The 19839-nt window shown below is 42.8% G+C and overlaps 1 protein-coding gene across 3 annotated transcripts in view; it reads right to left on the reverse strand.

Moving 5' to 3' along the window:
- The window catches only part of arhgef10la (Rho guanine nucleotide exchange factor (GEF) 10-like a), a 162370-nt gene that overhangs the window by 15283 nt on the left and 127248 nt on the right, over window positions 1-19839 (reverse strand). For all 3 annotated transcript variants that reach the window (XM_031871749.1, XM_031871750.1, XM_031871748.1), the window contains 5 exons: window positions 17560-17646; window positions 12522-12733; window positions 11447-11604; window positions 8952-9094; window positions 2913-3084 (listed from right to left, as the gene is read on the reverse strand). In XM_031871749.1, the coding sequence (XP_031727609.1) occupies window positions 2913-3084; window positions 8952-9094; window positions 11447-11604; window positions 12522-12733; window positions 17560-17646 (772 nt within the window). The remainder of the gene's footprint in view (window positions 1-2912; window positions 3085-8951; window positions 9095-11446; window positions 11605-12521; window positions 12734-17559; window positions 17647-19839) is intronic.

A 19839-nucleotide genomic window follows, 5' to 3' on the forward strand; every position in this document is an offset into this window, starting at 1 on the left:
TATATATGTGTGTGTATATATGTGTATATATATATGTGTGTGTATATGTGTATATATGTATATGTATATATGTATGTATGTATGTATATATGTATGCAGGTTCATAAAGGGACAGGCCTCATTTTTTGGGTCCGATCATAGCTCTAATCTGATGAGATTGGTTTTGGTTCTTATTGAAGTTCTCTGTTAATGTGACAAATGAAGTAAATCATTTGTAATTCCTTTGATTTTCTTTTCTGTTACAGCGGGTGGTGAACTTTCCGGGGGACAATGGTACATTTTTTGTCCCATGATAGAGCATGACGTAAGCTTTGTGTTTTGTGCACAACAGTTTTTTGTGGCACTGCATTAGTTGTGGGGAAAGGATAAATGCACGCTCTTATTATACATGCGCATCCTTTGTTTCCACTTAACAAAGGGGTGAAAAACATTGTTTGGTGCAGATTTATTTTTGCATTCCTTCCATGGTCCATCAGCTCTTGGCTCCCATTGTGGCCCAGTTATCTACAGAACCATTTACCATATTATCCACGTCAACCATAATTGAATTACACCAGCGCTCCTGTGATCGCTACTGAGACCGACAATGCTCATTTACATGGGTAGCTGTATTTACATGTTTGTTCTGCGTCATGCTCAGATTATGATGATTTGCAGAAGTGGCTCATAGGTGTCATCAATTAATCCCTCACACAGTGTGGAGATGACTCATCCAAAGTAGGAAACTTGATGCTGTGCGTAGAAGAAGAAAGTGGAAGCAGAGCAGCGGAGCACATTCGGCAAACAGAGCGCAGACGCCTTCAGGTGGAGACCTCGGAGGGTCACAGCCGTGGGTTAGGCGTCATCGAAAAACCTGTCTTTATCTCGGAACTGTCTGCCACCTGCTCGCACCGCCGGAGAGTCTATTTGTACTGTGGTTAGAGAGTGACGCTCATGAGCACCCGCTCTCTGGTTACCATGAAGTTTAGTCGGAAGATGTGGGGCGCCAGGCATTGTCTTTAAGAACAGTGATAAAGAGGGATAATGACAAAAGGCACTTGAGATTAAGGAGTTATAGTTTAACCTCGAGCAATAATGCACCTCCGTTTTCTGCAGTAACGCGCACACACTCTTCAGTGTGCAGTGGGTTTATCGTGGAAGACGGTGTCTTGCCTTTAAAAAGCAGATGTCTCCAAAGATAAATGTTTCCCTGTGATATGTCACTGAGGACTTTATTTTGGAGTATTATTTTTTCACCCTCAGGATAGAACTGTTAAAGGCATTAGCAGAGAAGAGATCAGCAGTTTCCTCTGCCTCAGAAACTTCTCTGTTGTTTACTGCAACTGGGATTCCCTGTTGAGTATAAATCACATTAAAGGGAAAGGATTAAGGGGTATATCATTACTGCATGTCCTAGCATAAGTCAAGGAGAAACCTAGGGGAGCAGAGACTCATTGATGGAAAGAAACCATCAGTATTTCATGTGCAGTATCGGTGGTTGTCGAGTGTAGGGGGGGGGGGATCCTCTTTTCTCTTGTGAGCTCAACAAATCACAACTTAAGTCAAAGATCCTCTTCCTTTTGTGGACCCTGAAGACATGAGCCGAGCAACTCCTTTTCTTTCCGCCCCGTAGCTTCCCTCTGGGCCAAGCCTCGAGGCTGCCACCCTCTCTCAAATCCGCTGCATATTTCAAGAGGAAGCGCTGGTGCTGGGTGAAAATGACCTCTGGGTCACCGGTTCTCTCCAGGTACCACTGCCATAGGAGGCTGCTCTCCTTTAAAAGTACTTTGATGGAAAAGAGAAAAGGTTGGTGTATAAAACACATTGCTGTTTCTTTTATTCTTTGCTCTTAACTCAACTCACAAGAGAAAACCTAGTTTTTTTTGTGTTTTCTTTCCCCTATGAGATGAAGTGGTACCACAGCTTTGAGTATTGCTCTAAATACTTCAATCACATTCTGGTATGACTCAATGAAAGGAACAAAATGGTCTAAATCCAGATGCGTCTATACTAGAGATCCACTTGGCCGATACCCATTTCCTACTGTCTGACCTGCCGAGACTGATTTTTGCTGATTACGATTTTTTTACTCACTTCACTATAATTGATGGACTTGCTCGTTGACAAATTGTGGGCTTTTCTTCTTCACCACTCACATAGTTTTAGGTTTGCTTCATTGCTATCTAATTTGTTTACCATAGTTCTTAGCTCAAAAAAAAAGGGAAAGCACCCACACTGGCTGATAAATATTTCATTCATCATGAAGGAAGCCACACAGGAAGTAATGGGCTATCACTGGCATCCTAAACGGACTGCAGAGAGAAGTGAAACGGGGGGAGGGGGGATTTTAAAGCAGAGCGGATGAGATAAAACAGGAAGGGAGAGGGACAAAATGGGAGAAAAAGAAAGAAAAATATGAAGTAAAAAAGGTGGGGATGAGTGGGGAGGTACATGCAGAGAAAAAGAGGTAACATGGGCATGTTTAAAGAAAGACAAGAGCGTTTCCATGGAAACCACTTGTATGAAAATCTTTAAGGCTGCCATTTTACCGCATCTAAATTACTTTATTTCTTTTTTTATTCATATCTCTCCACCCATGGCTCTATTATGGCTTTGTGAAGGCCTGAGATGGATATTTATTCAGGTCAGTCCCTGGTGTGCAAGGCCCAAGGAGGGACGTGCACAAGACAAGAATACCATTCTGGGTATAGGGGAGCTTTTTCAGGATTAAATTGGTGCCCTCTGATTGCTCCAATACAACAAAGACACAAATGAAACTACACGAAATAGCATTGTGCCATTTTGAAAGAATAAATTGTCAAGATTGTAGGTTGTTTTTTTGGTTTTTACACAAAAGTGTTTCAGCTGCTCTGCAGGATAGAGGCTGAACTCTATTGAGGTCAAGACCAAGTGTGATGTGTATGTGTGTGTACCAGTGTTCAGCAGCGTTGAGCGTGTCGAGATGTTGATTTCCTGCAGAAGCTCCAGTGTTTCGGTATGAAAGAGACGGATGGAGGAACCCTCAGAGAATGCCATCCACACCCCTCCGCCGGCACATGCCATGTGTGCGACGCTGATCATTGGGTCTGGGTGGACCTCAAACGTCTGTAATGGAAACAATAATACTGTTGTAGTTAAGTTCATTCTTTTCATTATTTCTACTTCATGCTGAACCTCTGGTCCATCCCACATGGGATTACAGGACACTGTTAGTTTATGAAAACACACATAGATAGATTCTTTATTGTCCTTTTCCATGAAAAGGTGTTGCCACAGTCTGCAAAGAGCCTCACATAAATAAAGTATACACATGACATGACTACATGAAAGACATCAGGTACATTATACACACCTCTACACATAGGTTGGGTGGGGAGGCTGACTAGAATGACCACCTTGTTGATGTCACTTTGCAGTTTTTATCCATGCCTGTCCAAATGTCGAATTGTCATTAGACATTTGTGGGGAATTGTCATAATTAGCATAAACATTCTTGAGTTATTGCCCAAATTGTGTTTCATGAGGTCATAGTGACTTTGACCACAGAAATCGAATAAGTTCATCCTCGAGTCCAAGTAGACATTTGTGCCAGTTTGCCCCCCCCCCCGACAAACTAGTTTCCTAGCAGCGGGAAGTAAGGGAGCTAGCTAATTATTGTCTCATTCGTGGTCTGATAAACACTGCATTTATCAAATTCAGTGGTAGCAAACGCGCTAATAGGCTACAGGCTCAATGACACATAAACGGCTCCCTGGATTGGTTTGAATGGTGTTCACTCGACAGCGGTCCGAAACCACCAGAGAGCAGTTGTTTGGTCCGCACCAGAGTTTTTGAGTCTGGAGCTCACACGAAAGCAAAGTAAATGCACCGAGGGGGTAAAGACTCCAGGGTTCGGTTGAGCAGGACTAAACAAGTTTGGCGTGAACGTGCTCTACACTTGCTCTTCTGTGAATAAAGTCTAACTGCGCTTCCTAAATTTGTGATTTACCGAGTCCCTGACACACGGGGCGTGTTTTTGCACCATTCCCCCGGCTTCTGTCGTTTTAAGAGCACAATGGGGGAAAAAAAGAGTTTCAGGCACACAGTCTTAATGAGTAGCTTGAAATAAATGCAATGAGCCTTATCATGGCAACACATGCACCCCCTGCGGTCCGAGGCGTGACAAGGGCTGGTTTGGGCATTGTCTTGGAACCCGTATCACTGTCAGTGCATGAGTTGCACAAGGCTGGCCAATTAGTCAGTGAGAGTGAATGAGTGAAGATGAGAATGCAACCCCCCCCCCACCACCACAAACCCAAGTGCACTGGCGGACAGGGATTACCACCTGTTTGTGTGCCCTTGCCAGTGGGTCCTCCTTTGTTTAAAATTAGGGAAAAGGAGGCAAGGCTTTGATGTGTTTTCTCTTTTAATTGACTCCTCAGCAGTGGGAGCCTGCTCCGCCTGGGAAAGGATATGCAATGCATCTCTTCGTTTTTCAAGTGCAGCCATCAAAAAATTTCAATATCCATAATAAAGAGGCACATTTCTCCTCCAATAACCCATTGCAATTTCAAATACGTTGACAAGTCTGTGAAGAAAAACACAGTCACAGTGTGCTGTATATGCTGCGTGATTATCACATTAGCTATTACCAAGCGTGGTGGCTCCGAAAGAGACTCACAGGTTATCAATGGCTGACATGCTGCAATTGGTAGATGCCATCTTGGAAGGCAAATGTATATACATACTGTTATTTGACTGGAATACACATAAATCTCATAAAAAGTGCCTGGAAATGTATTTAAATCATTGATTTAACAATTTAAGGGAAAAATGTGCTTTTAAATGAATATCAGTTCACACTCAAGTCAATATTGCAAACTAGAATCCTCCAGATATTGTACCACGGATAGAGACTGAACAAAATTGAAAAAAGCTCTGTGTCAAACGCGAGATAAATACAAGCCACAACTGTTGCCCTCGACCAACAACCTTGTATTAGTCTGCTGAATGCAGCATTGCTTGCAGAGATGAGGTGGTCAGTGAAGCTTGACAGTAGTAATGTGGCCTTTACACTAAACTCGGCAGTGTCCCACTAACCGCAGCATCCCTCCACCAGCAGCGGGAAATAACAGCGGACCTGAAGTTGCAAACACTACAGCTGGTCTGAACAGCTCATTAGTCCTTCATTATACCAGGTGACAAGGTGTCTTTGTCCTTTCCTGTGCGCTACGTCCACATCACTCTGGGCTATGGCGAGGGAGGTGAGGGGACATGTTAGTGATAGGACAGAGCAGGTAGAAAAAAGAAATAGTAATGGGAAGAGGAAGGAACAAGGCCTGCCAGTCAGTATTGATCAAAGCCTGTATGTCCATGCACGTCCCACTTTGTTAAGGTTTGGTTAAGAGCCAGACTTCCACAGAGTGTGTACAGTTTGGGAAGGAGATTGGCTATTTCAAACTCACAAACAAAGCTGAGATGTGCCGAAAATCATGATAAAATGCTGGTAGTTTTGAACAAAATGATGTGTAAAAGCATGTAAAATCATACAAACAATACACTGCATCATTAGATTCACCCCTGCTGTGTGACTGTCTTCAAAATAAATAAAAATATTTGATTTGTTGAAGGTTTTGCTCATTTTCTTCCCAATTAAATTGTTTCAAATTCCAGGACAATGTTTCAAATTCCCTTTGTGTGCCATGATTCCTGCTGTTACCGAGCACAGTTTGTCATTTTGCAATTTGGCTGATGTACCCAGATTTATTTTATTTATTATTTTAGACATTAATCAGTTTAAATTGATTTTCACATTCAAAAAGTGGTGTCCTCTTGCTCGAGGACACTGATGGCCACAGTTTACTGTCAACAGGGTCGTCTGTCGGTGAGCTGAGCTCGGAGCATGCATTTAGTAATTGCAATTGGGGTTTGCGGGGGATGTTTTTTGTTGCAGTACTGTCGGGGGGCCTCTGGCAGACTGACGGACTTGCTGCACCACATCTAGCTCTCTTACTGCACCAGTGGGCCAAATTAGAGCTACCAATAGCAGGAATCGGGGCTGGGTCTCAGCAGTGACAGGACCCCCCCCCCCCTGAATTACCTGTTTAGCTTCACAAGAAGTCGGCTGTAGGGATGACGATGTCAGTCCACCGCTTTGGGTAAAATATTTTGATAAGTAATAACTTGATTGCCATGAAAATTAGTACAGACATTCATGGTCACACAGATGATGAAAAGCTAATGACTATGGTGACCCCCTTGACTTCTTCTTGAATGAGAATATCCCAACATGATGGATTGGTACGACGCTTGGAACAGACATTCATGGTTCCCAGGTGATGTATCCTAATTACTACTGCTTCCAACAGGTCGACAGTTTGGTTTCAGAGTGAAAATCGCAGCAACTGTTGGATCAGTGCTGTAATTTTGGAATTAATTGTAATAAATTTGGTGATACTTTGACTTTTCATTGAGCACCATCATCAGATAAAAGTTGTTTTGTCCACCATTTCTCTTCAAAAACCAAATACCTGCAAAACGAATTCAATTCCCATCAGGCTCAGCGATACTTTGGGTTTACTGCTGATTAGCAAACGTTGGCATGCTAACATGGTGAACATGGTAAACGTTAAACCAACCACGCATCGGCATGTTAGCATTGTCGTTGTGTGCATATCTATCTTTGTCTATCTCTTTTTGCAATGATTCTTTTGCTGAAGTTTTGTCTGCAGCACTATGGTTGTCATGACCCCCCCCCCCCCCCCCCCCCCGGGTGAAGTAAATAATCAAAGAGAACAAAGCTTAGAGTACACACGCACACATTTTTCAGCGATGATACTTTGGGTTTCTGTTGCAGGCGATTTCCACCACACAGTTAGTGTTACAGCCATGTTTACCCAAAACAGACTGGAGAGGTTATATTTAAATAACACTGTGTCATCAAAGCATTGACTGTGAAGCTGTAAAAAGAGAATCAATCGACCGGCAGCGTCAAACGAGACAGGCTACAGTGTCACGGATAAATAATTCAAAAGTGCAGTAAATTTGACAAAGTGGTGGAACCATCCGCAGGGGAAAACAACGGAGAAAAAAAAAGTGAAGTGAATACGAGTCCACGACCCTCTAGCCTTGCTTCCCTTCATTTCTGCTACAACAGGTGACAAGCTCTGCTTCTCCAGATCCTGGATATGCACCGCAGCCCCTGTGAAGTCAGTCAGCCCTCTTGAGTGCATATTAGTGAGGAAGACAAGGTTAGCGAAGAAGTTGCCGCTGACCTGTTAAGCTCTGTGGGAGATACAGTGAACCAGAACTGTGCCTCCACTGCGTGGCCATTCAGCTGATCAAGCTCGTGTCTCAGGAGGACCGGGCTATGGAGAAGAGGTGAAGGAATAAAAGGAGACATCCCTAGCTCGGCTCACTCCTGATTTCAAGGATCTCGAAGGCAGATTGGATTAGTCGCTGTCTCTGTCCTGGTTGTCCAGATTTGTCAGCTGCTTTCTTCTAATTTGTTGCAACTTTTAAAAGAAGAACATGCAATTTTCTTTTTTACTTTGCCCCGATTCATTGACATTGAATATGGAAAACAAATGTATATGAAGTGAGCAATGAGACACATTCATTTTCTTTATTGTTAGTGTTTTAGTTTGTCTGGTTGATATTTTTCTATGTCGTCTCCTTGTTTTTATCCAGGGAAGGTTTGCTGAGCACACATGCTCCTTTTTCTCAACAAAAAGCTCTGCTACCCATTAACACAGCGACGCACAATCACATCTGGGAGCTATAATTAAATGCTAATGGTTTGCCGTTCGCTATCTGAATACCATACCAACATTACCCAAGGAGAGTTTGTCCGTCATTCACTATTGTCTACCACAGCCGGCAGGCAATCCCCCCCCCCCCCACCCCCCTGTACACCTTGAATGACACACCCCGCAGATGAACACCTTGGAGAATGACTACACAAAAATGGAAAGCATGACACAGACAACACCCGGGCTGATTTTGTGGAGATAATGGCGAGCATAGCATAACTCACAGCGCTACGGCTAGATGAAGCTTATTTGTGTGCGAGAGCTCCAACAAACATTGTGTGAATCTAAAAAGAGTTTGATTCGTTGTCCATGCAGCAGCTCCAGGCAGTAAATCTTCGTGGCATCACAGATTACAAAGCCGGCTCTCTAAGGCTGTGTGCATAAATCTTTTCAGAAAATGAAAAGGAGAGGATTTTTTTTCCCTCAAATGCCGCAGAAAACAACAAAACACATAAATAAAGCACCGTGTCTCGCAGTTTCACTTGTGAACTCATCCATTTAGGTCTTCAGAACATGTTTTAGTGAAGACTTACAATATTCAGCAGCTGGAGAGGTGGACGGATTTGACCTTGAAGTAGCAATGGAAGAAGTATAACACATTTCCTTGAAGCACTCTCTTTATCCGGGAAGACAATTATTTCAAACAAGAGTTGTAGAATTGCTTTATCACAGCAGTACGCGTAGCGCGCCTGTTTAGGGTTTCAGCAAATGTGCATGTGTTTGGGTATAAGTCTGATGGATACAACTGGAGTAAACCAATTTGTAATGGGATGATTTAATATAGTTTTGCTGTTGTTAAACGCGTCACCCATTCACTTTAATTCAACAAGAATGTTCTCCGTTTTTGTATTCTTCATTCACCTTGAAGGCATGTGAGAAAAATAATGTTTTTTCTTTTTTTTTTTTACAAATTTAAGGTAATATATTTATAAATGATCATTTTGGGGGCGAAGTATTTCTTGAAGGTGAATGAGTCATGTTTAGAAAAAGTCAAAGTGCATTACATCATGTGGAATTGTTGGAACGACAGCATCTCTATATTTATCAGTTATTGTTGTTGCTTCGCCTTAAAGGAGAAATATCCATTTAAATATAAAAAATTTAAATTGATGACAATTTGCTCAGATGGATGCAGTTTGTATTTTTTTTCATGATGTGCCCATTAATGATCTAGTCATTTACCTGAGTGCTGAGGCTGGAGATGTCCGTGACTGTGACAGAGTTCCCGCAGCTTGCCCACACTGAGTCATCTAACACCAACAGTGTCCGCAGTGGTTCTGAGCCCAGTTTTACACATCTGCAGGAGTCCGGGTCCCAAAAATCATCTGGGGAAAAAATAAATAAATAAAAAACAAATATATATAATGAACAACAAACAAATGCACTGCTCAAAACTACAGCCGAGATATCACAAGGGTGTGAAGGAACTATTATCATTTTTGAAACGTGAATGTTCTCGGCAGCAGTAAAAAGCTAACATTAGGCTGTAGACTAGTCGGAGTAATGATGTTTCGTGGTCTCATTTAGCCAAAGTGCCTTTTTTAAGACACCTACAAGCTTCAAAATTCACAAGAAGGGAGTTTACTGATGAATTTTAACATCTCAGAACAACACGTTCAAATCTCTTAAGCTTAACCACAGAGCTTATTTCAGGCATCCAAAAACCCTTCGACGAGGGAACCGAAAGTGCAAAAATGCAAACTTGTTATTCTGCACCGCTCGGGCATCACCGCTGGCCTACAAGTTATATTAGCAAACTCTGTGTTGAAATAGAAGTGGGGCATGTGTTCAGTCACATTGAGCGAAGCGATTACATTCAATTCTTCCCCCTTGAATCACAGCAAGTTAGCTTGGTGTTTACCTTCAACATTCTCTGGAAGTTACTTAATGCCGTTGAGCAAATACTGAAGCATTAATGGAGAGGGCTCACAGTGGAGGCTTGTTCGTGAGAGAGTACGAACAACAGGTCGGCCAAATAAAGACTGCGACTGCCATTTGAATCGCTCCACACGCTGTGCGGCGCAATGTTGGTACCTTTGCCACCCACGTGCCAACGAGTCTGGTGCACACTTTAATCTACGTTCCACTCAGGTCCTCTCTCTCTCTCTCTTTTTGCTTCATCGGCGTGAAAACGAAGCAGACCCTTTTCCTTTGAGTTTTAATCACGTAGCAGCTCCCACAGAAGCACATTATAAAGTGAATTACATAAGCATTTCCTTTGCCATGCATTAATGAAGCAAAATTAGAGAACAGAGTGCACCCAGCCATTTAATTAACATTTTGAGTTGTTTATTTCTGCCTTTCATAGCGGAGTAGCTTTACAATGCCTTCTGACTTCCTCAGGTTAATTGCTTGGCATGTTACAAAAGGTCATTTTTCCACCTTTTCAAAATTCACTCCTGTAAATGCCCCTCCGGTCCCTCGCGCTAAGCAAGACCAATGCCGGCACTTCTCCCTCTTTACCACAGCGGGGGTTCGTAACAAAAACTCCTCCGGCCTCGTCCTGCAAAACATTGTCTTTGTTGACACGATGCCTGATGCGCATATCTCGGTAACGAAAGCTGGAGCACATTAATCACGAAGCAACAATGTGTTGCATGTATTCGCCTTTAGATACGAGTCTCAACCGAAGCCTTGGCATTTCTCGGCTGCTTCAGACTTGTTTTTAAGACAGTAGCAGCGCCAGTCAAGGGCAGACATCTTTAACAGATGTGCCGAATCCACAAACATTCGCCGGCCCCCTCCAGAGCTCTTTAGCCGTCCTTTTCTTTATACAAAGCAATGAATGGTAATATTTAATCGGCACACAGCAGCTTGGTGTAATTAATCATCCTTTCTGCTTGGGAGGAGAGAGGAGGAAGGCAGGCACGCTGACATACTGAGGCCAGGTAAGAAGAAACTGGTGATAGAGCTATTGTACTCCCGCTGGCTGTGAAGACCACAAACTACTGCTGAGGTGGTGTTAAGCGCCCCCCCCCCCGGCCTTGTGCAATGCCTGACTAAACATGCCATGCCATCTACCACATGGTGAAGTGTTATTTTCATACTGAGAGGAGGGCTGAAAATCAGTGGGCGCGGGGAGGAAAGCGTAAAGGGTGAAGTGATTCTCAGGCAGTCGTTTGAAAGGGAGTGTAACATGAATATCATTGTACAAATACTCTCATTATGAAAATATATTTACTGGGAAATGTGTCCCAAATGACACATAATGCTAATATCTTTATGGCAGAATTATTAAAAACGATTTTGATTTGAGCACAACAGCGCAACAGATGTTTACTGCAGAGCTGTATCCTGAATGTATAATGCATGGAAACAGTAAAACTCATTTGTACTTATTATTTCACTGTAGGGAAAAACATATTTTTTGTCCAAGGCTCATTATAAATAAACAATAAAAAAAAAATATGTAAAGTCCATTTCAGAAACAAAAGCTAGGGGATCAATAAGTAACCAACCATAGGAAATATGATTTCCTGTTAAATGAATACACCCTGTTTTTCTAATTGTTATTGCAACAATAACAATGACGGGCCTCATCCTGTTTCGCATCATATCTTACCATATAACATAACAAAAGTACCAGTGACAATCACACGTCCTCACTTCCCCAACAGACCACACATAGAGAATTGCAACAGGCAACCTGCTCAGATCACAGATCACCTGCTCCTTACCGTTGTTGCTTCTTCCATAAACCATCAAGGACCCGTTCCGCAGGCCCGCAAACAGGAAGCGAGCGGAGTGCTTCAGGCAAAGCACGGGGCAGCCCTCTGGGTTACGGAGGGTCAACAGGCATTGTGCTGCAGTGTCCACACTGCCGTACACCAGTACGCTGGAAGAACAAAAAGCAGCACGAGCCGACGTGATAAATGGGTGTCATTTGAAATGACAGAGTGCCTCGTTTTCATGCGGCTTGATTTAACAGCGCACTTTGGAGCAACGCATTGTGTATGTGCAGCCACTCTGTCTTTCTCATGTTCGAAATGCCACCTGAACTTTGCTGCATCTTATTGTCTTCTTCAGAATGATGAATGCACATCGCTTTTGGTTCCTCTGTCTGAGAAGGAAAATGTTAAGTAGCATTGGAGATGACAGTCTTCCGAGTGCGCTAAATTGATGAAATCGTATGTTTGTTTTTATTTGACTGTCTTTTTTCTTTTTCCCTGGACAGACACTTATATTGAAAGAGGATGAGTCGGCATAAAAAAAATTGCTGACTTTCAGCTCTTATACAAATGACTAAACACTGCTGTAAAGGAAAGTTAGAGAAATGATACAATGGCTGAATCTCAAATCCAACAATATTCTTTGTTTGAAAAAAAGAAACAAGCAATTTATTCACAGTGACGAACTATGACGAAGCCTGAGAGTAAAGCTGCCCTCTGTTCACTACGGAGGGGATCACAGGGTTTATTGGATCTGAAAATGAAACTGTGATCTGAGCAGCAGTAGCAGTATTGATGCTGTGTTGTGCTATCAACTCTGATTTCTTGCTTTGATGAAATATTGACAAGTAAATCTATACTGTTAGAAATATCAGTGGACTGTAACAAAGGATAACACAGGACATGCTTTACAACAGAGGATGTGGAGTATGCTGAGAACAAATTGTGTTCTATGCTTTTATCTAAGTGGTGCTTTTTTATTTTTATTTTCCAATAAAATCTAATTTCATATTTTGACCTCATTCACCACAAAAAAAAGCTTGTTTCTCATGTGTCTGCATGCTTTGTGTGATCAGTCTCTCACCGCCCGTCGTCTAAGCCAACACAAATGTTGGCGCCGATCCCCGAGGGGGCCTTGTGAACTCCAACCTCCACTTCCTCAGCCGGAGGAGGCTCTGGCACGTATTCCAGACAGCGGACAGCAGAGCCTACCTGCAGGCTCTTAACAGTCCTTGGCATGGGTCTGTTGAGGGAAAATATCTCTATCTGCCCATGCGAACCTTCTCCACTAGCCACCTGTAGGGAGACAAAAAAAAAAACGTGGTTGGAAAAGGTCAGGACCCCATGTTAAGCTGTACCAATGGACTGAATCATAATGACACAGGTAATAAACCATTCTGCTGAAACAGGGGGAAGAAAAGAGATGGGAAGAGCAGAGAGCAGAACCGGGCCAGCCTCCCTTAGATCATCCGTGCTATACGATCTCTGTCTTAATCAAATTATATAGGCCAGAGGATAATGTGTCTTTGGTTAAACATCCTCTACCTGTCAGCAATTTAGATTTCAGAAAAGTTCAAATCAATTCTCCTTTCAGACCTTTCAGTCGTTTGTAGTCCTCCCTCCCTCACCTTTTTTTTTTTTTTTTGAATATCACTTAGAATTTTAAACACATTATGTAATGGATTCACAATGTCATCTCCGGAACATCAAACAATTCTTATAAGTCTGCGATCTTTTCATCAGCGGAGAACAGAGAGGTTCTCGTACGTGTCCGAAAAGGCTCCGAGTTGTTTATCAATGAGGTTTTTTTCGGGTTTTTTTACGAGATCAAGTGACTGATCTATTGCTGGAGTCAGTTCATGATGAAAAATGAAGAAAAATGTATTATTTTCCTCTAATTGAACTGACATTTGACATTAACATTTCTAAGGTCGCACTGAAGTTGAGGACCCTGTTCTCAGTACCAACAAATAAGCACAAACACAGCTGTTAAAGCTGTTAAAGCCGGGATCTTTCAGCGGCTTGATTTGGACGGAAGTTTCAACGCCTGTAGATGCCTGTCTTTTTTGAAGAGGGACTTGTTTGTTTGGGTTTCGCCCTAACAAACAAGAAAGCAACCTCAAGCATGTCATCAAAAAAAAAATAAAGAAAAGGTCCACCAATCATATCGAGCTTCCCAGGGCAGTGTCTGCCTCAATAGAGGCTTGATTTCCTGTGCACCGCATTTATATCGGCCTTTGTGTAAGCCTGTCAAAGCCAATGCAGAGAAAACGAAGACAGCAGGAGCCCTCCAACCAATCTCCGATGCAATTCCAATTAAGGTGGCATTGCTCCCATTCCCAAACAATTAAAGTGTCGCTGTGGATTTTCAATATGACTTCATTCAGTCATTACTCGCCTCGGTGGATGTCCAGATAAAACAATGTCCTCCTCGGAGAAGAAAAGCAGGACTGCTAGCTGCTAGGCACCAAGGATTTATCCCCTGTATGAATCAAATCGTGTGAATGTGACAGGAGCTAAATATAGTCTTTAGCTCCTCTCCTCCACGCTCACCCTTATTTGCATGCAATCATTTGTTTGATTTGTATCAGCGTGCGGAATCTGGACAGGAGTGATCCTGTGGGCTCTGGAGAATGAGAGAGAACAAATAACGGTCTGTTGCACAGGGTGAAAAAAAAGATAGGGAGGACTTATCTTGCAGCGAGGAGCCCAGAAGAAGAAAAACACGGCTTCAAGTGACTCTGTGCAACCAGAGCCAGAGGCAAGAACCCCCCCCCTCCCATCCAGACTCCCCCCACTATTTATACATTCACCTCCCAAACTCCTCCGCACACCACTATCAGCACTGTCAACGAACACTTTCCCCTCCTCTTTTCAATCCCCCCCCCCCCCCCCCGATATCCAGTGCAAATACTGTGTCCTGACAAAGTCATCACTAGTAATTTAGCAAAATAGATATCTGGAGTCGTGCCCTGGACAGATCCCTGCTCTCAGCTTGGGAGAAGCAAAAACTTCCCAAACAGCAACTGCTCTGCCAGCATTAATTAGATTGCTCTGGCTGCAGCGGGGAAGCGTGGGAAAATGGTCACGATGGCACACTCTGCTCGATTGTATTCGCCACATTGAGAAGCCAAAAATTGTGGGGCACCAGATTTGCTGATGCATTTCAAGCTTCCCATCACTGACACCTGCTATGAATACTAAACGGAAACGGAATATTTGAGCAAATCTTTGATTGGACCGCTAAAAAGTGGGCGGGCTTAGAATTTGGCGCGATACAAAGCAATCAAAGTGCTCCCAATCTCTTTTAAATAGGTGCACAACATGACTGAGGATGTGAAGTAAAAGGGTGAAAATGGGTATTTTTTTAATTTAATCTCGACTTTTAATGGAAACTTTATCAAAAATGTAAAAGTACGATGTTTTGAAAAGTGGGACAAGGGAGGTGAAGGCAAACAGGGAAACACTGGGGTATCAGGCTGATTAGACACAATGTCATTACTCTGATCAAAGCACACAGAAATCCCCATAGCCCATCTCACTTTAACATGATTAGTGTCATCTCTTATTTGACAAGCCTGCCAGGGAGGTAGAACCAACTGGGGGCGGGAACGCTCAGCCACTAATTATTCTTGCTGGATATGCAAGCCTTCACTATTATTGTGTAGCTCGGATACCAGTTTGTTTTTGCTGTGGTTACATGTTGTACTGTAGAGCAACGTTCACTGAGCTTGAAGGTCAGATGTGATTCGTACTCTAAGAGGTACATTTCCTCATTGAAAGATCAATTCTGAATAAGCAGGAATGTCTTGCTAAGTCAACTGAGTCTGAAGAATTGAATTTCCATTCATGATGAAAATGTGGACTCTTAAGTAAAAAACCTAAGCAAAAGGCAGTATCAAGGTAAAATGGTATACCAGCGTATTTAGAATACAGACGCTTCTCTTTCAATTAAACAGACACATATGCTGACATGCTGTATAGGGTTTCCTCCCGTGTACTGTTGGCATGGCTAAAACCACATTTCCACCAAGAAGCTCCTGATCATTTTAATGCAAGGACTACTTTTCAAGGAACGACAAAGGTTCCTTCAGCCTATTGTTGTGTGCGTTTCCATGGTGATCAAAAGACAGTAAACACAGCCTGCAGTTCAGTGAAAAAAAAATAAACGTAGGTTTGTCTCACTGCGACAAAGTTTCCTGCTGCAGTTTTTTTTACCGTGTGCACCAATCCTCTGCTGAGTGTTTGATAGTTGTACGTGCTTTAGAATGCAACCGCCAAGAAATAACCACAAAATACATTTTGAGCGATCACTTTTTTTTGTGACTGTCTTTTTTAAAATGTTCTCCCCTCTTCCTAAAACGTTCGGAAAACTTGTTTTATGAATAAAGCGGTGCACAAGTCGCCGTGGGTGTGTGTTGAACCAATCAGCGACGAACAGCCTGAGCGTTCCTACGCAGCACGTGTACACGAGGGTATGAAGGTAGGAAAACATTTTCATTGACATGTTCGAGACTTCCTGATGGCATTCACCACAAAGGAGACAGTCCTTTGGTCTCTACCAGCAAACATTTTCAAGTTATTGAAAGTTTGTTTTTTTTACCAAATGTGACTCTCTCCAAGCACAGATATGCAATTCTAATTAAATGGAGAGGTGCATTTTCTGTTCACTGAGCAATGCTTCATCGCAGTAAACCTTTAACATTTTTCTTCCCTAAGTTTCACATCCATGTTGAGGCAAACTTAATTGAAACTACTTGAAATTTAAATTGAATTTGTTTTGACCTGGTAAAGTCTCTAGGACGTATTATTGACAAGCTGTTGGGGTAGTTTCTACTCCTTTGCTCTCTGGACTGAGGGCAGACTGGACGCCCTATCGCCTCTCGATCAACTGGTGGAATTACAAGACAGGGCGGGCCGGACCCTGCTCGATATTTCTGCAGCAAAATACAATGATGTGTTTGGAATAACATCAAAACTGTAACTTCATCACACTCACAATAATGAATCTTCTGAATGTTTTCAAGTAAAATTACGGCCAGATATTAGCACGTTGCACCTTTTTTAATGATCAGCATTCAGAAACACTTCCTTACACTTGAGACTTGCTTGACAGACTGAAGACAAGTTGAAGTGTCAAAAGAGTTGAGACTTGAACTGGCCTTGACTTAATAATGTTCAGCTCTTTGCAAGTATATGCTCTCTACAGATAGCTGCCGAATCCACCGCACATGGTTTATTGTGCAGGATCACCAGCCTTCCCTTCGCTTTACTGGAAGCATTTTCTACACACAGCATTATGGCCAAGCTAGCTTTGTGACTCTAAATGGTATGGGAGGACAAGGTCAGGGACATTTAAGTCATCTGTTATAGTAAATGCTCGAGAGCGGCCTGTGCTCCTTCAAACACTGATATCACAGTGGCCTAAATGCCGGCTCCGCCATATCTCTTTTACCCATCTGACTGAGCATCCGGTCCTCTTTAGAATAGCCACACAAAAGCAAAAGTCTGAGACACTGAGCCCTAGTCCGCTGTCCCGGAGGACCCGCAGTGGATTTAGCCACCTGTTAGGTCGAAGGAGGATTATCTGTGCCTGATAAACTGCCCACATTCCCCAAAAAGAAGAGGGAACTAAATTGAAACTTAAAGATTAATAGCAGAGTCTCTGCATCAGTTTCCCCCTTTTTCTCGACCCAGCTAAATTCCCACAAGTCCGGGGATTGTGATGCGATAGTCTGGCGGCACACTTTGCCCCACTCATCATAAAACACTCTGTAGCAGTTACCTACCACTAGCCTTTATACTGCACTGTATTAATTCAGTTTCTTGGCGACATTTTACAGAGAAAAATGGTGCATGCCCCATTCTTAGCCTTGGGACACATTTTTTATTCTGTGTTTTAATGAATGGGAGCAGAATGTGGAAAGGACGTTTAAATGGTCATGGCAATTCTGTTAAAAGCTCAAAATATTGGCAACTGTAAATATGCATTGTTTTGCCTTGACGTTTTTATTTTACTGATTTGGCATTCAAGTGTGTGTGTGTTTAAGTGTTTGTTTGTGTGCGTGTGTGTGTGTGTGTGTGTGTGTGTGTGTGTATAAGAAACCCATTACAGTACTTACCCAAAAGTAGCCTTGAGGTAAGGAGGTGCTCGCTGCAGAGAAGCCCAACAATGCACAATGAACCGGATTGTGGAGGGCAGCTTCAAGCTGCAAGAGACAAAATGAATATTGATTTAGTGTGTGTCACGGCTCAATACTAACACTTTAGTTTACCTTCTAAGAGACCACAAAACTGGCCCTGACTGCTCACTTTTCACTGGGTGGTTGCTGACCATGAAGTGCCTCAACTTTGCCACCGACAAGAACTTTGTCATCTTACATCAGTGTTTAAGGCTTTCCACCCATGTCGAAGTAGTGAATGTAAGGGTATGAAAACACTGGCTTGACGCATTGCATCTTATTAAAACTCTTTCTTACATACATTTTCACAGAATATTCAAAATAGCCGTCGAGTCTTGTTAAGATTGTGTCTTATAGGCTGTGGGTGAATAATTCATATGCTAAGAATTGTTTTGAAAAACAATGATATCAACAAACGCTAGCCCCCGATGTTCGTATTTGAATGTAACCTGCAGATGTTCAATCTTACATCGCCTGCTACTACTAATGCCAAGATGAACACGAAAACTAAAACAATGCTTAATATTTCAGTCATTGTTGGAGGCAAACGTTACGCTTTTGGCCTTTAGCTTTCATTACACAACTCTTGTTTTTACACCATTACATTTGTTTGGTGTTACTTTGAGTTGTACTTTGAGTTGTACTTCTTTGAGTAACCGTACTGTTTGTTCACAAGAGGATGTAACTCGTGAACCAAGGCAGTAGTCTATCTAATATCAATAAAACGAGCCAATACCCTATTAAGAGGGAAAATAAATCTATATTCCTTAGACATATGGCAGATTTGTTCCCCTGAAACGGAGTGATGGGGGTTGACATTTAAAGCGCCCGTGGCTGGTGCATCAAACCCCCCTGTGGTGAAAGCTGCTGTTCTAACCGGCGGTCCTTCCGGTAGGGAATGATTATTATTTTGGTGTGTGACCGCTAAGGGTGGGCCAGACGGAACAGCTAATTTTGTGTTGTCGGGGTGTTGAGAGTTTGAGAAGGAGGGAGGGGGGGGGGGTGAAGAGAGGGTCAGCGATGAGCACCGCACGTCTTTAACTCTCAGCCTCCACGGCGACAACCATCAATCACGGGTAATTTATAGCCTCTCTGGGCCAGGACCCTCCCCCTTTTCTCTCTCTTGTTGTGTGTGTCTGTAAACACTAAACAAAAAGAGGATGCTGGCCAGATCACTGCTCTCCCCATCTGCACCGCGAGGCTATTCCTCCACCCCCCCTCCCCCCTGTCTGTCTGTCTCCATCTATTCATATGCTCTACGCAGATGTATGGTTCGTCCTCTCTATCAATCTCTCAGTCCCACTTTCCCATTTCTCATTCCCATCTTTCACTCTCTTTTTTTATATGCCGGCTCTTTTTCTTCTGTCTGTGTCTGTGTTTTTTTCTCCCTCTCCCCTTCTGCCAGCTCCCCGTCAAGTGCGGTGAAATGTTTTTTTGATAGGTAATTAAGTGGCAGCCATAATAGTGTCCATATGGAGGCCCTGTGGTTAAGAGAGAGAGAGGGAGTGGCGGTGGACCAGAGGGACCGCAGCACTATAACGGACGGTGCCGCTAGTTCGATGGTGGTTGGATTTTTATCGGTCACCTGAGACTGGCGAGCATTGTAGGCCAATCTTTTTGGACCTAGATTGCTTTATATGTTAGCACTCTCTAGAGTCAGCCTGGCAGTGGGATCTATCCTCTCCATCACAACAGTCCCACCGCAACATTATATTCTGGTATTCAAAGGCAGGAATGTGCATTGATGTGTAAATGAAGAGCCTTGTTCCTTAATGAGATATTTACCATTTAAAAAATGTTATGTGGGTGCAAGAAGAAATATCATTTTGGAATATAATACATGTGAGCTATTTGCAAATGACAGCCTATTATTCAAAAGAAAGATACACAGCACTCTTCCTCTAAATCCACACAATCCCACAATAATTACAATGAAACATATTGTCCATATTATCAATTTAGAATTAAACATTTCGACTGTCACACGAAGCAACATTTTTATGTGAGAATGGCTCGATGTGCGCAAGACTAGCGAGGCGAGGATGGATTGTTTTCCTACTAAAGTGTAGACAGTGACTGTGATCAATACAGTAAACCGCTGGTCCACTTACTGGACTCCTTTTAACAGCCAGCCTAAGAAGCCTGTGTGGATCATTTGCACCTGTGATTGTGGAAATCATTTCGAAGGAGCACAAAAGGAAATGTTGTCTTCGGCAAAGA

Source organism: Anarrhichthys ocellatus, unplaced genomic scaffold (assembly GCF_004355925.1).
Source record: "Anarrhichthys ocellatus isolate YVR2014 unplaced genomic scaffold, GSC_Weel_1.0 scaffold60, whole genome shotgun sequence".
Classification (NCBI taxonomy): Eukaryota; Metazoa; Chordata; class Actinopteri; order Perciformes; family Anarhichadidae; genus Anarrhichthys; species Anarrhichthys ocellatus.